Source organism: Anas acuta, chromosome 19 (genome assembly GCF_963932015.1).
Source record: "Anas acuta chromosome 19, bAnaAcu1.1, whole genome shotgun sequence".
Classification (NCBI taxonomy): Eukaryota; Metazoa; Chordata; class Aves; order Anseriformes; family Anatidae; genus Anas; species Anas acuta.
In genome coordinates, this window is record NC_088997.1 from 11,507,699 (window position 1) to 11,528,619 (window position 20,921).

Genomic DNA, 20,921 nt, shown 5'->3' on the forward strand with positions numbered 1-20,921 from the left:
TTAATTCTTTTGGAAAAGACCAGGAGAAAACCCCAAGCGAGTGTTGCTGCTCCGATTTCAGACAAGGCATGCATGTGCTTTTGTGTGACCGTAAAAAAAAAAAAAATGTAGTTTTGTCTGTGTGACTCTAAAAAAAAAACAAACATCAACAACAACAACAAAAATCCAAACTATAACTTTGTGTTTACACAGCTGCGTTTGACTCCCGGCCCCGCCCGCCGAGCCCCTCGCCGAGCCGCGTTGGGGAGCGGGCCAGGCCGGACTGCATCCCCCAGAGTGCACCGCGAGCCCACGTGACGCCCCCATCGGCCAGCAGCCGCGCAGGGGCAGAGGCGCCGCGCGTGGCTTTAAGCGGCGTGCCGGGCCGCGCGCGCTCCTCGGAGCGCTATTGGCTGGGCCGCGGCGCGGGCGGTGACTGGGGCGGGGCTCCGCGGCCATGCGGGGCGGCGGCGGCGGCGGCGGCGGGGCCCGGGCAGGGCTCGGGGCGAGGCCGCGGCGCTGGGGGCCGTGGGCCCGGGGCCTGCAGGACCTCAGCGGTGACGGGGGGGTGCGCAAGGAGGAGCTGCGGCCCGGCACCGGGCAGCCCGCGCCTCCCGCCGCCACCGTGGCAGGTACCGCTCCCGGCCGCTTAGGGGGAGCCCGAAGCGGAGCCCCCGGGAGCCGTGGCGGCCCCGTGCCGCTCGCAGCGCGGTGCGGGGCTCGGCCTTGGTGTGCGGGCCGGGGCCGTGCAGGGCGCTGAGCCCTGGGGAGGCCTCCCGGGGCCCTGCCGCGGGGAGCGGCTGTGTGCTCGGCGCCCCTCTGCGCGGCTGGGCCGGCAGCCGGGCGCTCCTCAGGGCGGTAGCGTGTGGTCGGGGCAGGAGCTTCAGAGTGCCTCTGGTTTGCCTTAGTAAGGCTTCCTGCTTCAGAGACCGTCCAGGCTCTCTTGCCAGTTTTTGTAGTGCTTGGGATACTCTGCTCTGCTTCTTGTGGCTGACCTTAAGTGAAAGGGCATCCTGACCTTCAGCAAAGCAGGTTTTCCAGGTCCCAGCTGCATTCACAGTACCAAGAAGTTTGAAGCTGAAAGTGGTTCCTGTGTGAGGGCTTAGTTCTGCAACAAAGGAAGCCTATTATAGTACTTTATTTTTTTTTCCATATTTGAATTATAACTGGAGTTAGCCGTACCATTCCCCAGACAGTGGCAGAGTTCTGAGGGGGTGTACTTTCTCCATTGTTCTTCTTTTTGGGGCTCAGGCTCTGTTTGGGTTTGGGAATGACTTTGTTACATCCTTCCCCAGATGACTGGGGCATTTTAATTTCTCAGCTGGAGGTTTCCTTCTCTTCCTGCCCACAGCTCACCAGTTTTTGAGACAAAACTGCATTTTCTACTTCAATAGAAATTGAGAATGCAAAGTAGCGATTTTATTTGGTGTTGATGTTAAAACACATTCAACCACTTGGCTTATTGTATGTGGCCAATTTTTTGGTACAAATGTGGGGCTGGTTGTCCCCTCAGCAGAAGCGGGGGGGGGGGGGGGGGGGAATTGCAAAACTGACTCCTAGCATGCTGCTGCTGGTGGTGTTTGGTGGTGGACATGAAATCAAGCTCTTGCTTTTCTCTTCTCCCTGCTCCGTGTTTTGGGCTGTGCAGTGAAGTACTCTGGGTACCTGGAACATGCAGATGAGCCCTTCTGCACAAACTGTACTACGAAGCTTCCTAGGTTGATGAAACTTGGAGAAGGTAGGCTTGTCCTGGGCTTCATGGGGTCATAAGGACCTGCCTGTTAAGACATGGTAATTTAAATGCACTTTAGTATCTTTAGGTTTGGGTTGTGTTTTTTTTTTTTTTTCTTTTTGGAACCTTTAAAACTACTGAAGGGGGTCAAAATGCATCCTTCAGGTAGGTGGTGGTTAATCTAGAATTGATAGTCATGCACCTCTCCCCACAATGGGAGTGGGCAGCTGGACTTACGCTGTTGGTAGTAGTGCAAGTGCTTCCTGTCAGACCTACTATAGCAGATACAGATTTTGATGTTTTTAAATCACCAGAGAGGAGGCATTGCTCAGTTCCACAGAATGCCTTGATAACCTCAATTATTCAAATATCAAGGTGATTTTGAGATGTGTGATACAGTGTTTGCTGTGAGCTGTCATAACTGTAGGGAACTGACTGCTGTAGGTGGTGGTATGTGAACACTGGGCCTTTTTTGCCTAGACCTTAAGAGAAATTATTTGGAGTCTGAGGGTGGATTCTGGGTTGGGGATTCTCATGGCCTTCCATTTCTTGTTGTGACAGACATTACACTGAGGGGCCTGGAAATTGGCCTGCTCACAATGAAGAAGGGAGAGGTTGCAAGATTTGTCTTCACGCCAGTTTATGCCTATGGCCAGCAGGGCTGTCCTCCTCTGATTCCCCCAAATGCTACAGTCTTGTTCGAAGTGGAGATGTTGGACTTCCTAGATTCTGCTGATTCTGATGCATTCTTTGCATTGACTGCTGTGAGTTGCCTTAATAAGGCTTGAGGCATAAATCTGGAGACTCGACCTTTGCTATCTTTCCCTTCAGTTGCTGTGTATCATGTGTTACATATGTTTGTTAAGCTTCAATGGAGGTGAAGTTATCCAGGCCCTGGGCTGCTGGCTCCAGTCAGATGCAGACGTATGCCCGTTAGTGTTCCCCTGGCATGCCTTGCCCTGCTTACTGCCAAGTGTAGAGGGAGAAGCTGGGTGCTGCCTTTATTTGCTCCACTGTGTTGGAGTCAGTGAACAACTTACCTTTATTTTTAGCTGTACAAAAAAACCCATGGTTTCACTAGGGGGCACCAGCTTCCAGGAAGTTTTCTAAAGTGGCAGGAACAGTAACTAACTGTCACTTTAAAAACAAAACCCTTTTTAAGTCTGCAGTGTTGAAGTGTCCCCCACCCCCCACCCTTTGTCTTTACTTTTTGGCTGCTTTCCCAAGTGCTCCTTCACTGTTCACTTTCCTCCCTGGTGAGCTGTGGTGTTATTGTTAATTCCCCCTTTTCATGTGAAAGGCTTTGGGCTGTGGTTGAGGGTCAGTGATTGGGGCACAGGCAGCAATGCTGGTGGAGAGAGGCCCTTCTTATTCCTTCACTGCTCTTGCAGAGGCCACTTCTTCCAGATGCAACCCTGAGATCAAACCACTGTTGCATGGGGGACAGCGTACTCCCTGTTTTGCCTGTTATCCACCCTTTCTTGTTTGTTCCTCTCCTTGAGCTGATTCAAAGTTGCAAACCCAGGGGAAAACCTGTCCCTCTTTTTTTTTTTTTGTTGCTGTTCTTTTTTTTTTTTTTTCTTTGCTGGCTTGGTGTCCTGTGTGGTATCAGGCTGGTCATAGAGCTGGCAGCCACCCAGGGTGATGTGGCACCACTAGAGCAATGCAGCCTGTCAAACAGCTTCACCTTTTCTGCCAGGAATAGTGTTTTTGTATTTATGGTCTGTTCTGTGCTAAGCAGATGAGAGCAATGGGCAGGATTTAAGAACAAATTTCTGACCCTCCTACCCTGTGAGTTTTTTTTGTCCTGTTGAGCTTCTTGACCTGTTTTTTAGCACTTCTCATTAGGAGTTATTGACAGAACAGTGGCGTGTTTCAGCCTGGAGAAGGGAAATTCCATTGTGGTGGTCTGGCTGGACACTGCAGGGTACCTTGGCAATGGTCTCACTCCTGCCTTGTGAAGGGAAAGGGACTGGGCAGGGGCGTCCTGCCTGTGATCTCTGCTTGTTGTCTTCTATTTGAGCTGAAATTCCTGTGTTTCTTTATACAGGAGCAGCAAGATACCTTTCCTCTACAAAAGGTGTTGAAAGTGGCAGATACGGAGAGAGAGTTTGGCAATTACCTCTACCGTAAGCAGTGCTTTGAGGGTGCCAAAGAGAGATACAAAAGGGTATGACTCTGGAAAAATGTGTTTTCTGTCTGTGGGCTGTGAAAGTGGTAATTATTTAGTGCTAGTTCACAGTAATGAGTACAATTCAAAGATTACACAACTTAGTTACATGTTCAATATATTCAGTTTGTTATTTAAGAAGTTATCTGAAACACTTGCTTTTGTGTGAACAGCAGTAATAAAGGGAGGAGGAGGGTTGGCAGAAATACGTAGAACCTTTTTCCTTCAGACTTGCTCCCTGTGGGCCCTAGCTGAGGCAGAGTGCATCTCAGTGTCTGTGTGAGCCCTGAGTGGCTTTTGTGATGGACTGTTAAAGTGGAGCCTTTCTCAGCTTTCATGGCAGCTCTTGCTGAGAGATGTTATAAGGCAGTACAACCTTGTATTGCAGCAGAATCCTGCTTAATGCTGAAAGTAATCTAGAGTCTCCATGTTCTAGGAATAGAGGTATCACCAGCACCTGGACACTCAACTTCTAGCCTCCCATTTGGGAACCACAGAATACTTGAGGTTGTAAGAAACTTCTGGAAATCGTCTAGTTCAACCCCCTTCTCAAGGTCGTTAAGAGCAGGAGGTTGCCCAGGATTGTGTCCATTCAGGTTCTGACCATCTCCAAGGATGGAGACTCCACAGCATGTCTGGGCAGGAAAATACTCAAGTTCCCAAACTGGAATGCATTTGTCTTTGTTTCAGAAGCAGTGAGGCTTTGAGATGTTTTTCTTCCCTCCATTTAAGATTGCTTTCTCTTGGTATTTTTAACAACAACAACAACAACAACAAATTCTTTCTTCCTAAAATACTGCTTTTTCACCTTTATTTGTAGTCTGGGTAACAGGTGTATTTTTCTGCTGCTCTCTAGTTCCTCAGTAAGTTTGCTGGAGTCTTGTGTTTGAGTTGGCTAGTCATGCAGGGAATGCTGCGCAGTATATTTAGGGTTTTTATTATTATCTTTTAACTAACAAAGATAAATACAAACAGATGTAGCTGGCTGATTAGGATGGATTTATCACTTTCCATAGTAGATTTGCTGTGCACTTGTCCTTTTCCCTGTCTTCTCAGGCATACTCAATCCTTGGTCGCAGCCCTTCCAGTGTGTCAGAGCAGTGTCAAATTGATGCTTCCAAGTTGTTGGTGCTCTTGAATCTGTCAGTTACCTACCTGAAGCTGGAACATCCTGACCGAGCTTTGATGTATGGGGAAAAGGCGTTGGAGATTGACCACAGAAACGCCAAAGCGCTGTTCAGGTGTGGCCAGGTAGGCAAAAATAAATTTCTCTGGTAACTGCATCAAGCAATGACCCAAAGTCTCTGCCTGTGGAGAGTACCTAGAATACACTGAGAGCCACTAAATTAATGACTAAGCTCCTGCAGCAGTCTGATTTTTCTGCATCTGACCTTTCAGAAAATCTGGCTCTGTAAATCTGTCACAAGTCTTTGCTTGAGGGATTTCTGAGCTACCTAGGTCTGTCTTAGAAATGCTTGTAGTCATACATATTTCTGTCTGAAGAGCAGCAGTGAGTCTATATTTATCTTTTGGTGCATCTGTCTTCTTTCAATGGCAGGCTTGTCTCTGCATGACAGAATACAAAAAAGCCCGTGACTTCCTGCTCAGAGCTCAGCAAATAGAGCCGTTTAACAACGATATTAACAATGAGCTGAAAAAGTTGGCAAGGTGAGAACTCCTTTCTATCCCTGTGGAAGGAGTCTTTAGACAGGCTGGAAACCTCCACTCAAAAATACTTTGGTGTTCGTTTGATTTAACTTTTTTAAACAAAGACTGTTGGGTAAGTGACTTGGGAAAATGCAGAAGCTCCTTTAGTGTGGAGATGGTTGGTTCAGAGGTTCTGCACACAGTGGTTACAGGTGATACGTGAGAAGCTGAGAGCATCCATTCTTTCCAGAGGGTTTCTTGCACAGAGGGATCTGTGATACATTCCATCTGAGTAGGTGGATTGGGCTGATGGCAGGGAAGTAGGGAGCTGCTGAAATGCCTCAACTAATGAAATGCAGTAGCCTAGCACCCAAGATGATAATGTTCTGCATTAATACAGATTTTCACTTTCTTTAAGATGTGTTGGCTGATTACAGCAATTTTTTTTTTGCACTGCAAGTGCTTCAGAGTTTCACTGTACAAGACTACAAATACTGATGTTCAACTGTGGGAAGATCTTAAAAGTGAATTTCTTTCTGCCTTGGTGGTGATAAATGAGCAATCCCAAAGGCAAACTTTCCCTTTGCCCACAGGCTGAGTATAGCACAATCCTGCCAGCCTTAGTCATGCCCTCACCCCCTGAAAACATGACTAACACTAGTCTTTGTCCTCACTCTGTTCTTTTGTTTGAAACTGGCAAAAGCAGTTGCTGGTTCCCAAAAATGTATGCTGCACTTCTGGCACTGTTCAAACATAATGTGATGAAGACCCAACTTCAGAGATCCCAAAGCTTCCCCTGAATAGGAAGGCTCTTTTCTGTTGCTGCTAGGCATTTGCAGCAATGTTTGTAGGGAGCAGTCACATCTGTAATAGGAATAGTTGAAGTGGCTGGTGCAGCCAGTTGTGTGGGTCTTCCCAGGGTGACATTTTGCTAGAGCACTGTACTTGTACATCTGTCCTCTATGTCCAAATCACATGTAACAACACATGGCTTCAGATTTCTTCTCTTACTTCAGGATTATGGATAACCCGAAGGTAGTAATAGCTGGTGGCCTGGAGATCTGAAGTACGCTACTTCCACTCATCCTCATCGGCCTAAGTACCTTGCTACCAAATGCTAGGTGAACACAGTTATCAAATAGCTCTGGATGACTAGGTGGCTGCTCTTGGAGGATCAGTTTGCAGGTGGTATCAAAGACCCATGATACGGTATTAAATATCCTGATTCTAGAAGCCTTGTGCATTGTCTTAGACTCATTCAGAATATATTGGCTGGTAGAAGAAAAATCTTGCTAATAATTTTGAGCTTGTTCTGCCAGGGAGCAACAAGGCATTCTGTCTTCAGAGAAGCAACAGGCAGGCTTGTCAGCTCTGAGTCTGGAGGTAGCAACGTGCTACTAACGTGTGTTGCAGTAATCTGGGTATGTGTTAAACATCTGTCTTGGAGTCTCTGCTTTGCTGCCAGTTAAAACTGGTGTATTTGTTGCCTTTACAATGACAAAGAGTGGAATTAGTATGAAATTGATGATATTGGGTGTTGTTAGTCATGCCACACCTCAGTCTGGATCTCTGTAATGTTAACAAGCTGCCTTGCCTGTGAAAACCTGTAATGTCATCTGGCAAAGGCTTCAAAAGTGGCATATGAATCAAAATCTTTTTCTTAAAAGCTTTTCACTTCCTTTCTGAATACGCTTACAACACTCCTTTTTGCAAAGTTAATCAATAACTACCTTTTGGTGCATAAAACTGAACTTCAAAAAGGACACATTTAACAGCTAAGCCGGGTTCTTGGCAAAATTCACTTTGACCTGAGAAAAACAGGCAGAACCCTGGGCACGTATCTTGTGGAACATATCTGGTACCAGCTGTAGCTGGTTTTTTTGTTTTTTTTTTTTTTTCCAGCCATTGATCCCTGGGACAGTGCCTAAACTGAGTCACCCTCTGGCTTAGGGATTCTGTATCAGTGAGTCCTTGTTGCTGGTGAGGTGGAGTGCAGGGTGTGGAGGGTGCTGTGCTTCCTCTTGGCCATGCTGGTGCTGGGAGAAGCGGTGATTAAAATAGAGTGGTCTGCATAGCTTTTGACATGTAAATGTGATGCTGGCAGGAAGATGAGATTGGAGGAGGAAGCATTTGCCCTGTCATCTACACAGTCTGGGCATGTGTCATTGCTGTCTCTTACCTATCCTCTGCCCAGATTCAAAGGGTCAGTGGTAGATAGCCATTAGCAGCAGTTTGCCAAGTAGCGGAGCACCTGGACCACGTGTCCTGCTAGGCACTGTAATGGCTTGCACAAGGAATGGTGAAAATGAGGGGGCACCAAACTAGACCTCAGGACACAGCTGGGGGTTCCTCTGCATCATCTCACACTTGCAAAACTAGAGTAGAAAGCATCAGGCTTCCAGAAATCAAATGATTGTAGTAGCTAATAGGCACCAACAGAGAAGGGACCCAAGGTCTGGGAATGAGGCAGAATTAATTCCTGGACATGGCATAAGGAAGTGGCTAGAACAGCTGCTCCTTTTCTAGCAGCACACTCTTATACTAGGCTAGTTTATTTTAAAAGTGTGTGCGTGTATATTTTTTCTGGTTGTGGCACTGGCAGTTGGGTGGGCAGTTCACAGCCCATGCTTCCCATGTTTGTGCTCTGCTTTCCAGCTGCTATAAAGACTACATGGAAAAGGAGAAAGAAATGTGCTGCCGAATGCTTGCCAGTCTCAATTCTTCTCATGCATGACCAGAAAAAGGTAATCAAGTTGTGAAATGGCTGAGGTCTCCTAAAGCCACTGTCTTCTCTGGATTGGGTTTTCTGGTGGTAGTGGGGAAACCTGCTTCTCTTCTGCCTGGGAGGATTTTGGTGACAAAAGGTAAGTTAATGGGTATGTGTGAAGGGAAGGGGTAGGACAGCAGGGTGAAATGTTACTGCACTGTGTGCTTGGGGAATCTTTCCTGCCAGGAGGGCTTGCGTGGGACAGGAACTTAAAACCAGCAACACTTGGGTAAGTTTGGTTTTGTTGTTTCCTGTGCTGCTCATCCCAGTTATTCCTTGTTAGAGCCAGGGGGAGAAATAGCTATGTAGTCTTGTTTCTCTGCCAATTAAAAGAAAAAAAAAAATTGTTTCTGTCAAACTTAAGATTTGGATTTCTCCCTCCCCTCCAGCATTCCTGTCTGGAGCTGCTGGAATGCCTTACTTCAGAAAAAATCTAAATATTTAATTTCTCTCTTTTTTAAATATTAAAAAACCTGTTTGTATATAAATTTTCAAATAGATGTTTTGGACTCTTTAAAGCCTTAAATCTTCTAGCAAAATTGACAGGTTTATAAATGCACAAAGGCTCTTTGATCTTTTTTTTTTTGTCAAAACCTTCACCAGGGTATAAGGAGGAATGAAAACCTTCACTGGTCTCTTGCCTCAGGGTAAGCCCTAGGGAAAGGGTTGTGGAAAATGACAGCAGCCTTCTGTCAAAGCATCACCAGCTCAGGTCTGTCAGAGGTTATATTGAGATAGAGGGATACTGCCTGTTGCCATTCTACTTGCTGAAAATGAGTATTAGCAGCATTTCCATCATCAAAAGTGTGAGTGTAGGATTCAGCTGTGGTATTTTAAGGTTGCCTCTTTCTCTTGCCTGTGGTTGTGAGGAAGCTAACCCAATATTTGAGGAAGAGGTTTGACTGCATGCCTGTTTCCTAAAGCAACACATCCCTCTTCTGGCTGTATGTGCCTCTTTGCTGTAGTCTTTACCCATCTTGTCTCCCTTGTGCCCCGATCATAGCTGCATGTTGCTGAGCTGCCTCAAAGCACAAATTCTTCTCTGGATTCAGGATGAGATGGTCAGATCTGTTAGCAAGTACCTACCCCCAGACACATTGCTATGAAAAGGGGTTTGTGACTGGCTGTGGTTTTACCACTGTGTGCAGGAAGTCTGTGGCTGCAGACTTGCCGAGGAGGCTCTGAGTCTCAGTTTACTGAATTTTAGAGACTTGCAATTGGAAAGCCTGTATGACTTCTTTTGTTTTTGACTGTAGTACATAGCAGTGCCTGACCTGGGGAACTTGTTGTGTCAATCTGTGCATCAGCTGGCCCTGTGTCATAGTGGAGCTCTGAGCGTACGGAGTCATCTCCTGGGCCAGCAGGCAGGTCATCTGGTGGTAAAGCAATGTAACCTCTTCTTTCCCAAAGAGAGGCTAATGAAGATACTGATTTCTACACAGTACAATGGAAAGTAGCTATTGTTGCAAGTGGGAAAAAAAAGTCTTCAGTTCATGGAGACTGAGAAGTACAAAGGAGAAGCCTTTGTCTGAGGCAACCTTCAAAATTAGGTGCAACTATCCATCAGCAAGATCTTCTCCACTGGCTCTGTATATTTGCACTGATGCATGTGTACAGCACTTTCCTGGAGCTCTGCCTGCTTAAACAGCTGATTGTCAGCTGTCAGTCAAAGATTCTGACCTTCCTTGAAGTTGTTTTTTAAAGTCTTCCAGACAAGCTTACGTCATCACCCACATAACAATTCATTGTTAATTCCTTGTAAGAAAAATCTCTTGCTGCTGTGTCTTGCATGAAAAAAAAAAAGAAATATTCAGAGAGGAGCACAACAGGTTCCAGCTGGAGCTCCTTTCTCTGAAATGTGCCACTATCTAGCCAGAATTGAGGCAAAGTATTCTTCAGTGTTTTCTGACAACTTTGTACAAGTTCAGTTTAGGGCACAAACTTACCCAGTCAGTCTGACATGCCTGTTTTATCATTTGTCTTAAGCATTTAGTGAGTAGATGGCCTGTGAATGCTGCCTGTAGCTCACGTTGAATGATCCAGTGGAATTGCAACAGTTAAGGAAAACCTCTGCATACCAGTTGGCAGGTCTGACCCCATGTCCAGCTTACCAGCTGAGTGACTCTGCTGTAGTTGTGGCATTCTCCCTGTCCTGACTCACTGCCATATCCTCTGGTTTGGTGCTCCTACCGAGGTGGCTTTGCTGTATGCTTTAAGATGTTCAGTGGTTGCTTTGTTATGGGACAAATAGTTTGTCTGTACTGGATAACCCAGGGCTGCTGTTCTGTGTTTTCCACAATGACACTGAAAAAACAGATGCACCTGAGTATACTCATTCTGCCTGGTATGTGTCACTCTTACTGTATAGTGTAGGTCCTGTAAGTGCCACAAGCATCATCTTGCTCAGAACATACTTTCTTCCTTTTTAGTGGAGTTTTATGTCAGAGTAAACATTCTATTTGTTGAAATGTGAGGCTGTTCCTGATGCTTCTTTGAGGAATCCAGAAATACTCAGGGGTAGAAATAGAAGCACAAATGCTTTTTTAAATCTGTCGTGCTGCAGTCCGTTGCAAACAGTGACCTGGGGCCTCTTGCTTGCATCTCTTCAGGTCTGGGCTATTTGCCTGCCTCTGTGTTGTGCAGCATGTGTCAAGCCAGGTTACCTGGTACATGCATAGCTGTAAGTCCCATTTGACCCTTAACCGTAGAATGTGTAGACTGAGGACCACTGGCTTAGTGGAGTTTCTGTTCCATTGAAAAGTGAAGGGTTTTGGTGAAAAATTTTGTATTGCTGTGGTCCTTCACGATAAAGAGAACTTACTCATGAAGCACAGACAAATTCCCTAGAAATGTCTGGAAATGTATGGAACCTATTAAAGGGTCCTTGGTGGTAGCTTCATCCCAGAATGGTGAATCTTTATGCCTTTTTTTTTCTTTTTTTTTTAATTAAAGATGAACCAAAGCTGAAGGCTTGCCTCTAATGTGTATCTCAATTTCAGTACACAGGAGAAGTAGTCTTGGTAGCTGAGAGCATGCAGGGAAATGTTCCAGTGCAAATAAGTAATGCTGAAATTATGGCAGGAAACTAAGGTCAAACTTGAGATTGCTATGAATAACAGGGTCTAGCAATTCTGAAGCCATTAATTGGTGGGAATTGGCTGCAGAATTGGGGTTGTGTCACCTGATAGAAGTGACTGTAATTAGGCTTAAAATCAGTATCAGTGCCAGTTAAACTGACCTAATAAACTAAAAGAGACTTGCAAATAAACTGAGTAGTATGTGAATAGTAGGATCAAAACCGCCTGCATTGGGAAGGCTCCAGACTTCTAAGTAAACAGCAGCTTCCTCCTTCCCCTACTGCTCTCCTTTATTGCTAAGCTGAAGATCTAAAATGTGCCTCCTGCTGTTGCTGTCCCTACCTACTGTGTACAGCTTAACAACAGAACCAGCAATTTCACTTCCTTTAGAATATGCAAATTATTGTACCACTGAGATGTCCTGTGCTGCAAAGGAAATAAAGCATCTGCTTTATGCTGAGCATCATTAGAGCTAGTGGGTAGTCTTGAAGGATGACTTAATTAAGCATTCTCCTTAGTAAGCAGAGGAAGGAGAAAAGCTTTAAGATTTTTGGTTGTTTTGTTGGGTTTTTGTTGTTTTTGTTTTTTTTTCCACTCTAGATATTTCTTCCTGTAGCATCTTTTTTTTTTTTTCTTTGACAGGAGTTCTGCAATTCATGTCTACTAGTATCTGTAATACTTCTCTTGAAGGTTGGTAGGCCATGGTCTCTTCCAGAAACCAGGAGTGGAGAAATGACTCTGCCTCCACATAGGGAAGCTTCCCTTCTGATGTACTGGACATGTGTCCCTGGCTTGTTATGCTGTGACAACAGGTTGGGCTAAAAGATGGTTTAGAGGGAACTGAGAGCAGGGACCAACAGGAGCTCATGGGTTCTTTGAACTCTGATGTACTCTTTTGTGATCCCAGAATCACAGAACATTAGGGATTGGAAGGGACCTTGAAAGATCATTTAATCCAATCCCCATGCCGGAGCAGAAACACTTAAATCATGTCACACAGGAACATGTCCAGGCGGGTTTTCAATGTCTCCAGAGGAGGAGACTCCACAACCCCCCTGGGCAGCCTGTTCCATTGCTCTGTTACCCTAACTGTGGAAAAAGTTTTCTTAATTTAAGCAGAACCTCCTGTGTTCCAGCTTGCACCTATTGCACCTTGTCCTATCAGTAGATGTCACCGAGAAGAGCCTGACTCCGTCCTCCTAACACTTAATCACAAAGGCTTGTTTACAAAAGTCCTTGGTGAGGGCACTTAAGGTACTAGAGGTGATGTTGCCCAGACTAGGAGGGAGATCCATGCAGTATCTCAGGTTGCCCTGCGTTGCCCATCCTCCAAGGCATTAGTGAAGTGCTGGTACTCTAGTTTCATTGGAGGGGTGCCTCAGGGCCCAGCCCAGCCCATCTGCTCTGAAACTTTGTGAATATCTAAAACCTGGTGTTGCCCTTCGTGTGCTCAATTCTGAGTCTCCCTTTTGAGATAGGAAAGTGTTCATGGCTGTGTTTCTCCTCAAGCTTCTGCCTGGGCCTGCAAAGCATTCTTGCCCTGGAAAGGACAGGCAGAGCCCCTGGTGAATATTCCTTTATGGGCTTTTATTTCTCAGAGCTGCTGCCAGGAGCAGGAATGTAAAACATGCTAACTTCAATGCTGCTGTTACAAACCAGTGAAAAGTGAAAAATATGCTGGGTTCTTTCTATTACTATAATACGTGGTTTACTGTGCAGGTAGAATTTGAAGGGCAGTGGTCTGTGTCTAAGATGTAAATGTCTTTATGAAGAAAGCTTTAGTTTTGCAGAGCCTTCAGAGTTACTGGCCTTCACTTCCAGCAGCAAGGAGATGTGTGGTTATTTTAAAAATTGTATTTAATAGAAGAGCTTAAAGTCTCCTTTCTCTACCTCTTGTGTTTCAGCTGTGATAGGCTGTATGAAGTGTAAGTAGAAATAAATGTTTTAGCTTGAGAAGCAGAAGGGAAAATTGGAGAAACGTTACCTCAAGTAAGTTGTAACCAAACAGTTTTTGGATGGCAGCCTACCGCAGGTGGCTATGCCTGGGATCAGGTTATTGCTTAATTGTGCTGTTGTTGAGGCACAAAAGCCCCCACTGGTACTTCTAGTTCTTGCAGTATTACAGATGGTAAGCAGCTCTCCCTGGGCTGCCAGGTGCATATGCCATCCCATACAGTAGATAGGCAGAACTGGCCACCAGTCCTCCTGATCTGGGGTGCTACAGACTTCCTCTCTGGGCTAGCAGAAGAAATGTCTGTATTGTATCTGTTTTAGTCTTAAATCTGAGGATTTTAATGTCACGCACAGCCTTGTACAGCAAAACAAAGGTCCCTTTTCCATATGCTGTTGTGTGCTTGTTCTAGTCAGGCAGCTTGGAGGAGTGTTGAGTGTGGAGAACTGTAACTATGCCTGTGTAAAGAAACATGCATTGCTTTGGGTTTGAAAGACATTACTGCCTCCAAAGAGTGAAGGATGCTCTTTGCTGTTTGCTTAATTCAGTGACAGCTTATTCTGAGCAGAAACACAAAGTGATCTAAATCTGTGCTTGGACTTGGGTCAGAGGTGGCCTGTCTGTTTTAGCCATGTGTGCTGCCTCCAGTGGGATCAGTTAATCCATGGAGTGTGGGTGTGCCCGTTTTCTACTGCTTCAGCATGGTTCTGTACTGAGGACTCTCACTGAGACCAGACATCAGAGCCTCTGGTAGGATTCACAGTGCAGAGGAGCTGCAGCACACTATAAGTTAATTTCAACACAGTAGAAAAACCTCAGATGACGGTGGTGCAAACCATGCCTTGGTGGCTTATTTTTTATGGGTTTTCCATGGTGTTTTTTTTTTTTTGGTTTATTTTGCAGACACCACTTTGTTCAAGTAAAACTAAACTTCTAATGTCCTGACACCCTAGGTTCCTGGCAAGGTGCTCTCCTGATCGTGAGGGGGTGCTGGCAGTGGTCAGGGTTCTTGTGAGCTTTCCATTCTAGTGGAGTACATGGTGAAACACAGACAAACTTCAGAGGAGTTTAAAAAGTTCTAAGCAGGTGTCGTGATATCTGTGATGATACAGAGACAGCTGAGAGTAAAGAGTGCTAAGGACCCTCATAAGAGGGTCCTGTGGTTTTGGGAAGTATTCCCCTGCTTGTGAGCTACCAAGCATTGTTCATGATGTGAAGCCTTGTAATGGGGTGTAGCCATCAGCAGTGGCACAGTGCAGCCTATTGTAAGACCTGAGGCTCATCACTGCTTGAACAGCACCAGGGCATTCACTGCTATGTGTGACACTGGTGATAGCACTTAGCAACAAGACAACTTTTGTGGTCCTCTGTACCAAGAGGCAGGAGATATTAACAAGGCTTTCCAGTTTGGGGGATACTACTTTAGGGAAGGGTTTTTGCTTAAGACAGGGGGTGTTTTGGCACTACTGTGAGTTAGTCTGCAGATCTGTAGGATTATTTGTAATAAGGGAAGACATGAAAGACGTGACCTTCATGCGCCTTTCCCAGTACCCATGGTGCTTTATTGGGGAACTGTTGATTTGACAGAATGCTGAGCGTTATTGACATGAAAGCTATCTGAGCTCTTGAAGGACTGGGAGCTGCTGTTTGGATCAATTTCACCCCACGCTTGCTGTATGAAGTCCTTACTGAGTCAGAAGTGTGTGCTGAAGAGCTTATCTTTTTCCTTTCACCTTCTCATAATTGCCTATTTTATGAGACCTCTTGCTCTCTGATGAAGGTTTGTTGCTGCTTTTAAGGGATTTTCCTTTGGAAATGCCTGGCAAAGAGCTCTACTTCCTGTGTTTCTCTTCTTTGCCTTAGGTATCCCTGTTGCACAAAAGACCTGAGCAGACTTGACAGACCCTTTCACCATCACCTCAGGTTAAGGGTGGTAGTGCATGTCATCAGCATTCAAGCTCTCTGTTGTCAAGACTAATTAAGGATCTCCAGTTAATTCTTAATTCTTCCTTCCACTGAACTGGCTTTCTAGTGTACAGGCAGTTGACTCATTGTGAATCCTTTGCAGAGTTGAGGATTATGGATCCACTGGCAAGAAAAGCTATCATGGGGGGAAAAAAACACTTTAAGCACAGATCTTAAGAAGACAATGAAAGTTGATGTAGCTCAATATAAGCAAGGAGTAAAGCATCTGTTACTTGCACCTTCGCTTTTTGAATTTTGACATCTCTTGAACCTGTGTTGCGGTACTCCTGGCAGCTGTTGATCAGCCTGTTGAAACCTTCAGACCTGCAGAGCCTCTCAGCTTCTGCATGCTCTTGTACTACCTGAAGATAGGCTTCACAGTAATCTTGGCCATAAGTAATTTCACTTGAAGCAATATGATTTCACTTGAGGCAATAACAGGTGGACATCCCTAAACACCTAGGTGAGACAAATGAAGGTATGGCTGACATCAAAATTGCTTTCATAGCAGATAAATGGTATCCTAATTAGGTTATCTTCTGAAGGAATGTTGCATGCTCCAAGATGGAATACGTGTCATGGGGATGTGTAGTATTCCCTCTAATAATGTTCTGACAAACCATGATTCTCTGGTCTTGTAAATAGCTGTTTCTTCTCACTGTATCAGGATGGATCACTCAGCACATCTTATCAGCTAGCTGATAAAGCTGTAGCTGGACTTTTTTCTTGTGTTCAAAAGATCTGCAGCCTGTCAGTAACCTCTTAGGGAGGTTAAGAAGGAGCTTGTTCATGTCCTGGTGGCAGTGTTTTTTCTCTAGACTGTTATTTCAGAGTGGCAGTTCCTTTTGGACTTGTCAGGTCTTGAATGAAGAGCACTTCTCGGGCAATTGCTGTTGTAGAAGGTTTTAGCTCCTTTGCTGATCTGTGCTCTAAAAAGTGTGCATGAAATGTGCTCTTTTGGAGTGCTCTTGGGGACCTGTGGTATAAGATGTACTATATCCTTGTGACTAACAAATCAAGACTGTTCCTTTCTTCTCTATAGTCAGTGACCATAAGGTTTGAGTTGAAGTGCTGAAAATGAGGTGTTCTGCCTCCTGTTAGAAGCGAAGCACTTGTAGGCCGCATTTCTCTGAAAGTAGTTGTTGTCTCTTAAAGACACTTCACTGGGATTTAACAGCCAGGCTAGCCTCCTAGGTTATCTGCTCTCCACAAAGCTGATTATTTGATCGCTTCTCTTGAGAAGTTCCTTCTCACAGTGGGTTATCTTAGTGCAGTGCTCATGGGAGCAGCTGATTCAAAGCACGAGTTTAATGAGGGCTGAAAAGACAGGAACAGTGCTTTAAGTGCACACTTCTTGGCTTCTTTGTGCTTCAGCAAAAATTTCATCTGTTATGCTTGGTGCCTACATGTTCTTTCCTGTAGCCCTTCTGGAGGCTGAGGCAGGAGAGGGGGAACCAGGGAAGATGCAACTGCAGTTCTTCATGCAAGAAAAAGCAGCTTACATTTTAAAGCTTTAGTTGAACATTAATAGTTAATTATGGCTTTAATGCAGAGTAAAGGCGATTGTGGTTATAAACGACCTGTGACCTGGCTTATTGTTTACTGTAAATTGGTGCTCAACTGCCTTGTCTTTCTGAAGCATGAATTAAAATAGCTGGGTACAACAGACTTCTGTCTGAACTTCAAAGTGAGCAAGTGTTGCTGTTGTGTGGCTGAGCTGCTGCCAACCTGTTTTTAAGGGAACAAACATTGGAGTGGAGTCCTGGTTGGAGCGTGCTGTTCTCCTACCTGTAGGAACAGCAAACTCTTTGAACGCCTTCCAACTCAACATCTTCAGGGCTGCTCATTTCCCTTCCACTTCTCTTTTGATTGTGTAGCCATTAGGTGGAAATGAAAGAGATGAACTGATCAAACGCGCCTTGAAATGGCTTTAGGGTTTCAGCTTGAATATTTTTTTTAATTAGCTCTATGTAAAGACTTTATTACTTCAAATAGCAGCAATGAAACCAGAAGACTCGGTTTGTTCTCCTGTTTTTGTCGTGCATGAGAAGTCTCAGTAACTGTAGGTTTTATATCCAGCTAGACACCCCAAACCGCAACTAATAGTAGAAACATAAAGTGATTATCTTTTAAGTATGCCTATCAGGGACACATAAAAGGAAGTGCTGAGTGGGTATAGTAGTAGACTGACAAGTAGCAGCAGAGTAGAAGTCAGTTGCATTTTAACAGGAGCAAAGATGCTTTTCTCTAATAAAGCACAGAACATCAAGTATGCAGATTTTTTTCACTTCAGAAACCTTTTATTTTTTGTCCTGATTGCTACAATTCTATGCTGTACACCAGAGCATTTAAGCATTTCTATCTCTGATTAACTTTCAAAGTTTCAAAGAAAAGAGATCAGCTGCAGTGTCCTCTAGTAATTTTTTTCCATAAACTTCTCCCTTTTTTTCTTGGTCAAGGTATGTACTAGGTTGTCAGCACAAAGCCGTGAATGTAACACAAGGTACTCAGTGAACCCCTGGTTTTGGAAGGTTTGGCAGTAAGAGGTAACCTTATAAATGAAGCTGTAAGATGAGTCTGGATGATGAACCAGGGCAGTGACTAAGTGCTGACTTGATAGAGTGACTCCTATTTTGTGCTAGACTAGAAATCTGCTGCTGGTGAATTTCCAGTAATCCTGAAAGTTACTTGACTGTTCTGTGCTTTTTTTTCTTTTTTTTTTTTTTTTTAATCCCAAACTGTAGTTGGGGCCAGCTTTTCAGAGAGGCAGATTGTCCTGATTCAGACTACTTTTTCTGGCAGGGTGTCATTTGAGTCATGGGTTCTGAGTTGTCCTGTGTGGCTCTGAGTGTACTGACTGAATAAAACCTGGGTTCTTCAAAGTCATTGGGGGAAGATGAGTAATCCAGTCAACCTCACAGCTAACTCTGTGAACAGGGTATTGAACTGGAGACCAGTTCCTTGCAACCCTAATTGTCCTGTGATCCTGTGGTGCCAGAGCAAAATATGTGCCTTCCAAGGTTATATAATAAATGAGGTGTGTATCTTAAGCATGCTTTGTCTTCTCATCCTTTAGTTGGTAAATGTCTGTTTTCCTTAGAATTACTGCTCTTCAACTTTCCGGATAGCAGTCTGTAAGTTGATATCCTCTAAGGAGCAGGCTTCTCTATTTTGTGAAGTTATTTGATTTAAATTTGCAGAGATCACTGCAGCCAAGCTGACTGAAAAAGCTCAAGTGGCTACAGCTCCTGAAAGAGTAGCAAAAATTGACTTGGGCTCCTGGTATTCTTAAGCTGAGAGAAGATAGGGCATCTTTTGAATATGCATTTTTCTTTTGACCACCAGAACAGGAGAGCAAGAGACAGATAACGGGTTACTTCGTGGAAAGGTTTTTAAGGATTTTTGCAAGGTTTTTGGTTCTTTTCCTTCTTTCCCTTCCACCGTTCAGCCTCAAAATGCTGGAGAAATGAGGCTGACTTCCCAGCAGTGTTTCAGGACCGTTTGTGCCCTGACAAATTAGGGGAACACCTTCCATATCTGTATTCCTCTGAGTGATCTTAGGGTTGTCAGTTGAAGAAGCATCATGAGCAGCAGGATGCTGAAACACGTAACAGGTACGTAGGAAAGCAGCATGTATGTCTTACCACAGGTGCTTAATGGCTGTGAGGAAAACAGGGAATCCCATGTTCTGCTTACATGCAACACAGCTGCACTAGAGAACTTGTGGTGTTGAGCCAGTACTAGAATACAAGCTCAAACAGCTTGTGAGGGACTAGGAGCAAGAGGTGCTGCTCCTCTCTGCAGTTGGGGAGGCAAAGTATGGCTGGAAGAGGCACCAGAGGAGCAGGTGAACTGTTCCCAGCAAGGTCAGTGTTGTGAAACTGTCACCACGTAGAGGGTGAGGCAGGTGATCTGAGTCCTGATCAGTGACCCAAGGGGTTCCACAGAGAGGGGGGGAAAAAATCACAGCTTAGAAACAGGTCTGCATTACATCCAGAGAGAATGCCTTATATCTAGATACTGTTTTCCTTCCAGTGAAGCTCTACTGACCTTAAAGAGCTGGCGGGATGGGGCAGGAGTTGCAAGTGAGAGAAAGGCTTCTCTGGGTACAGAATCTGTCATTTGGTGTATGTTAGGACTCCAAGACTGGTTTAAAAAAAAAAAAAAAAAGAAAAAAAAAACAATCCCAAGTGAGAGTGATGGGGCAAGGGGAGATAACAAAGGATGAGATGCTGGGAGCACTGTATGCCTTGATGCGCTGCAGGTGTTGTATGTTGCTAAGCCTCTTGGTGGAAATGCCTTCCACATGGGACTAGGGTGTGAGGAGGGGATGAAGATGGGAGCAAACAAATGCAGTGAGAAGCAACAGGAGTCTCAGAGGAGGAGCGTGGTGAATCTAAAAGACAGAAGACTAACTTTTCAAAGGCAAAGAGTACATGTAGATCTCCAGTCTTGGGTTCCCAAAACAGGGTTGGAAAAACCACTGATTATGTGTAATATTAGTGACTTGGTGTAGGAAGGGAGGTGGTCTGAAGGGCAATTTCATGCCACTGTGAGGTGGGCTTGCTAGTATTAAATTCTTACTGCTTAATAATCAGTTTATTCCAAGTCCCAGGTGAGGAAGTTGAATTTTATAGGAATTCTACTATGCCAGTTCCACTTCTGCTAATTAACAGAACTCTTTGGTAATTCTTTTAAGGCTACTGTACACATGGGCTAGTAATGATTGACTTCTTAAGGCTTGGAGATGCTACAGTGGAATAAAATACACAGTGATCCCTGTGGGAATGTTGACTGGTATTTATTGTCCTAGGACTTCCCCAGCTGATGAAAGAACAGTTCTTGGATGGGAAGATGACCTACCTCTGGGCAGATGAAGATTTCAGCATTGGATCTGTGCTTTGGGAAAAGGGGAAAGTGTGGTCTTGTTCAGAGTATAATGTGGAGTTTCTGTTGGTATATACACAACCTGGTTTTCCTGAATTTGGTTCTTGTTCACCATGTTCTGGGGCTTAGTTTGTAGAACTAAGTACTGCCGTATAGAAGGATTGCTCTCTTCTCTGTTGCATACTCTTTGAAGAAAATTTGAAGCCTTACCTTTTGCAGGTTCTGGGCTGCTTTTATGGAATCTGTAAATACAAATGCCATGAAGTTTTGTATTGTTTATACAGATTGTTCTTTAAAAGTTACGTTTCATACTGTTTTTGTTCTGAAAAATAAATCAGAACTATGTTGGCAGGACTTGTGCCCATTTATTGTGCAAGAGTGATTAATGTCTCTGCCAGTGTAAGGAACTGGAATTTGGAAATAGGCTCCAGTTTGTTAGTGTAGCTAGCTCCAGTCTGGGGCAGCAACATGTTACAGTTTTGGTTTTTTTTTTTGACTAAACATTCCAGTGAGTGTTGATACTAAATGTCTAATGATTTAAGACTACCAGCTTTTTCCTTTTCCCCTTCAAATACTGCTGACTTCTCTAGATTTGATCAAGTTGGTTTCCTTTTTAAGTAAAATCCACTATGTGCTCTAATTCTTCCTGAACATAGGCCTTTGTGGCATGGCTGAGTTGGTAAGTGCAAAACCAAGTGCCTCTTAGTGAGAGAGCAGCAAGAGAATGCAGAACTGACAAGAAGCCA

The 20,921-nt window shown here is 44.6% G+C and overlaps 1 protein-coding gene across 3 annotated transcripts; it reads left to right on the top strand.

The window, feature by feature from the left end:
* Positions 1–316: 316 nt before the first annotated feature.
* On the top strand, positions 317–20,526 carry FKBP6 (FKBP prolyl isomerase family member 6 (inactive)). 3 transcript variants are annotated; one of them, XM_068655807.1, is made up of 8 exons: positions 320–611; positions 1,628–1,717; positions 2,273–2,475; positions 3,762–3,881; positions 4,938–5,132; positions 5,440–5,549; positions 8,184–8,272; positions 20,102–20,526. In XM_068655807.1, exons 1-7 carry the CDS (start codon positions 437–439, stop codon positions 8,260–8,262), a joined length of 972 nt encoding a protein of 323 aa, XP_068511908.1. In that variant the 5' UTR covers positions 320–436; the 3' UTR covers positions 8,263–8,272; positions 20,102–20,526. The 3 variants fall into 3 exon arrangements, 2 of the variants coding, with proteins under 2 accessions (XP_068511909.1, XP_068511908.1); XR_011088924.1 differs by lacking the exon at positions 5,440–5,549 and having other exon boundaries at positions 317–611; XM_068655808.1 differs by lacking the exon at positions 3,762–3,881 and having other exon boundaries at positions 317–611.
* Positions 20,527–20,921: the final 395 nt, after the last annotated feature.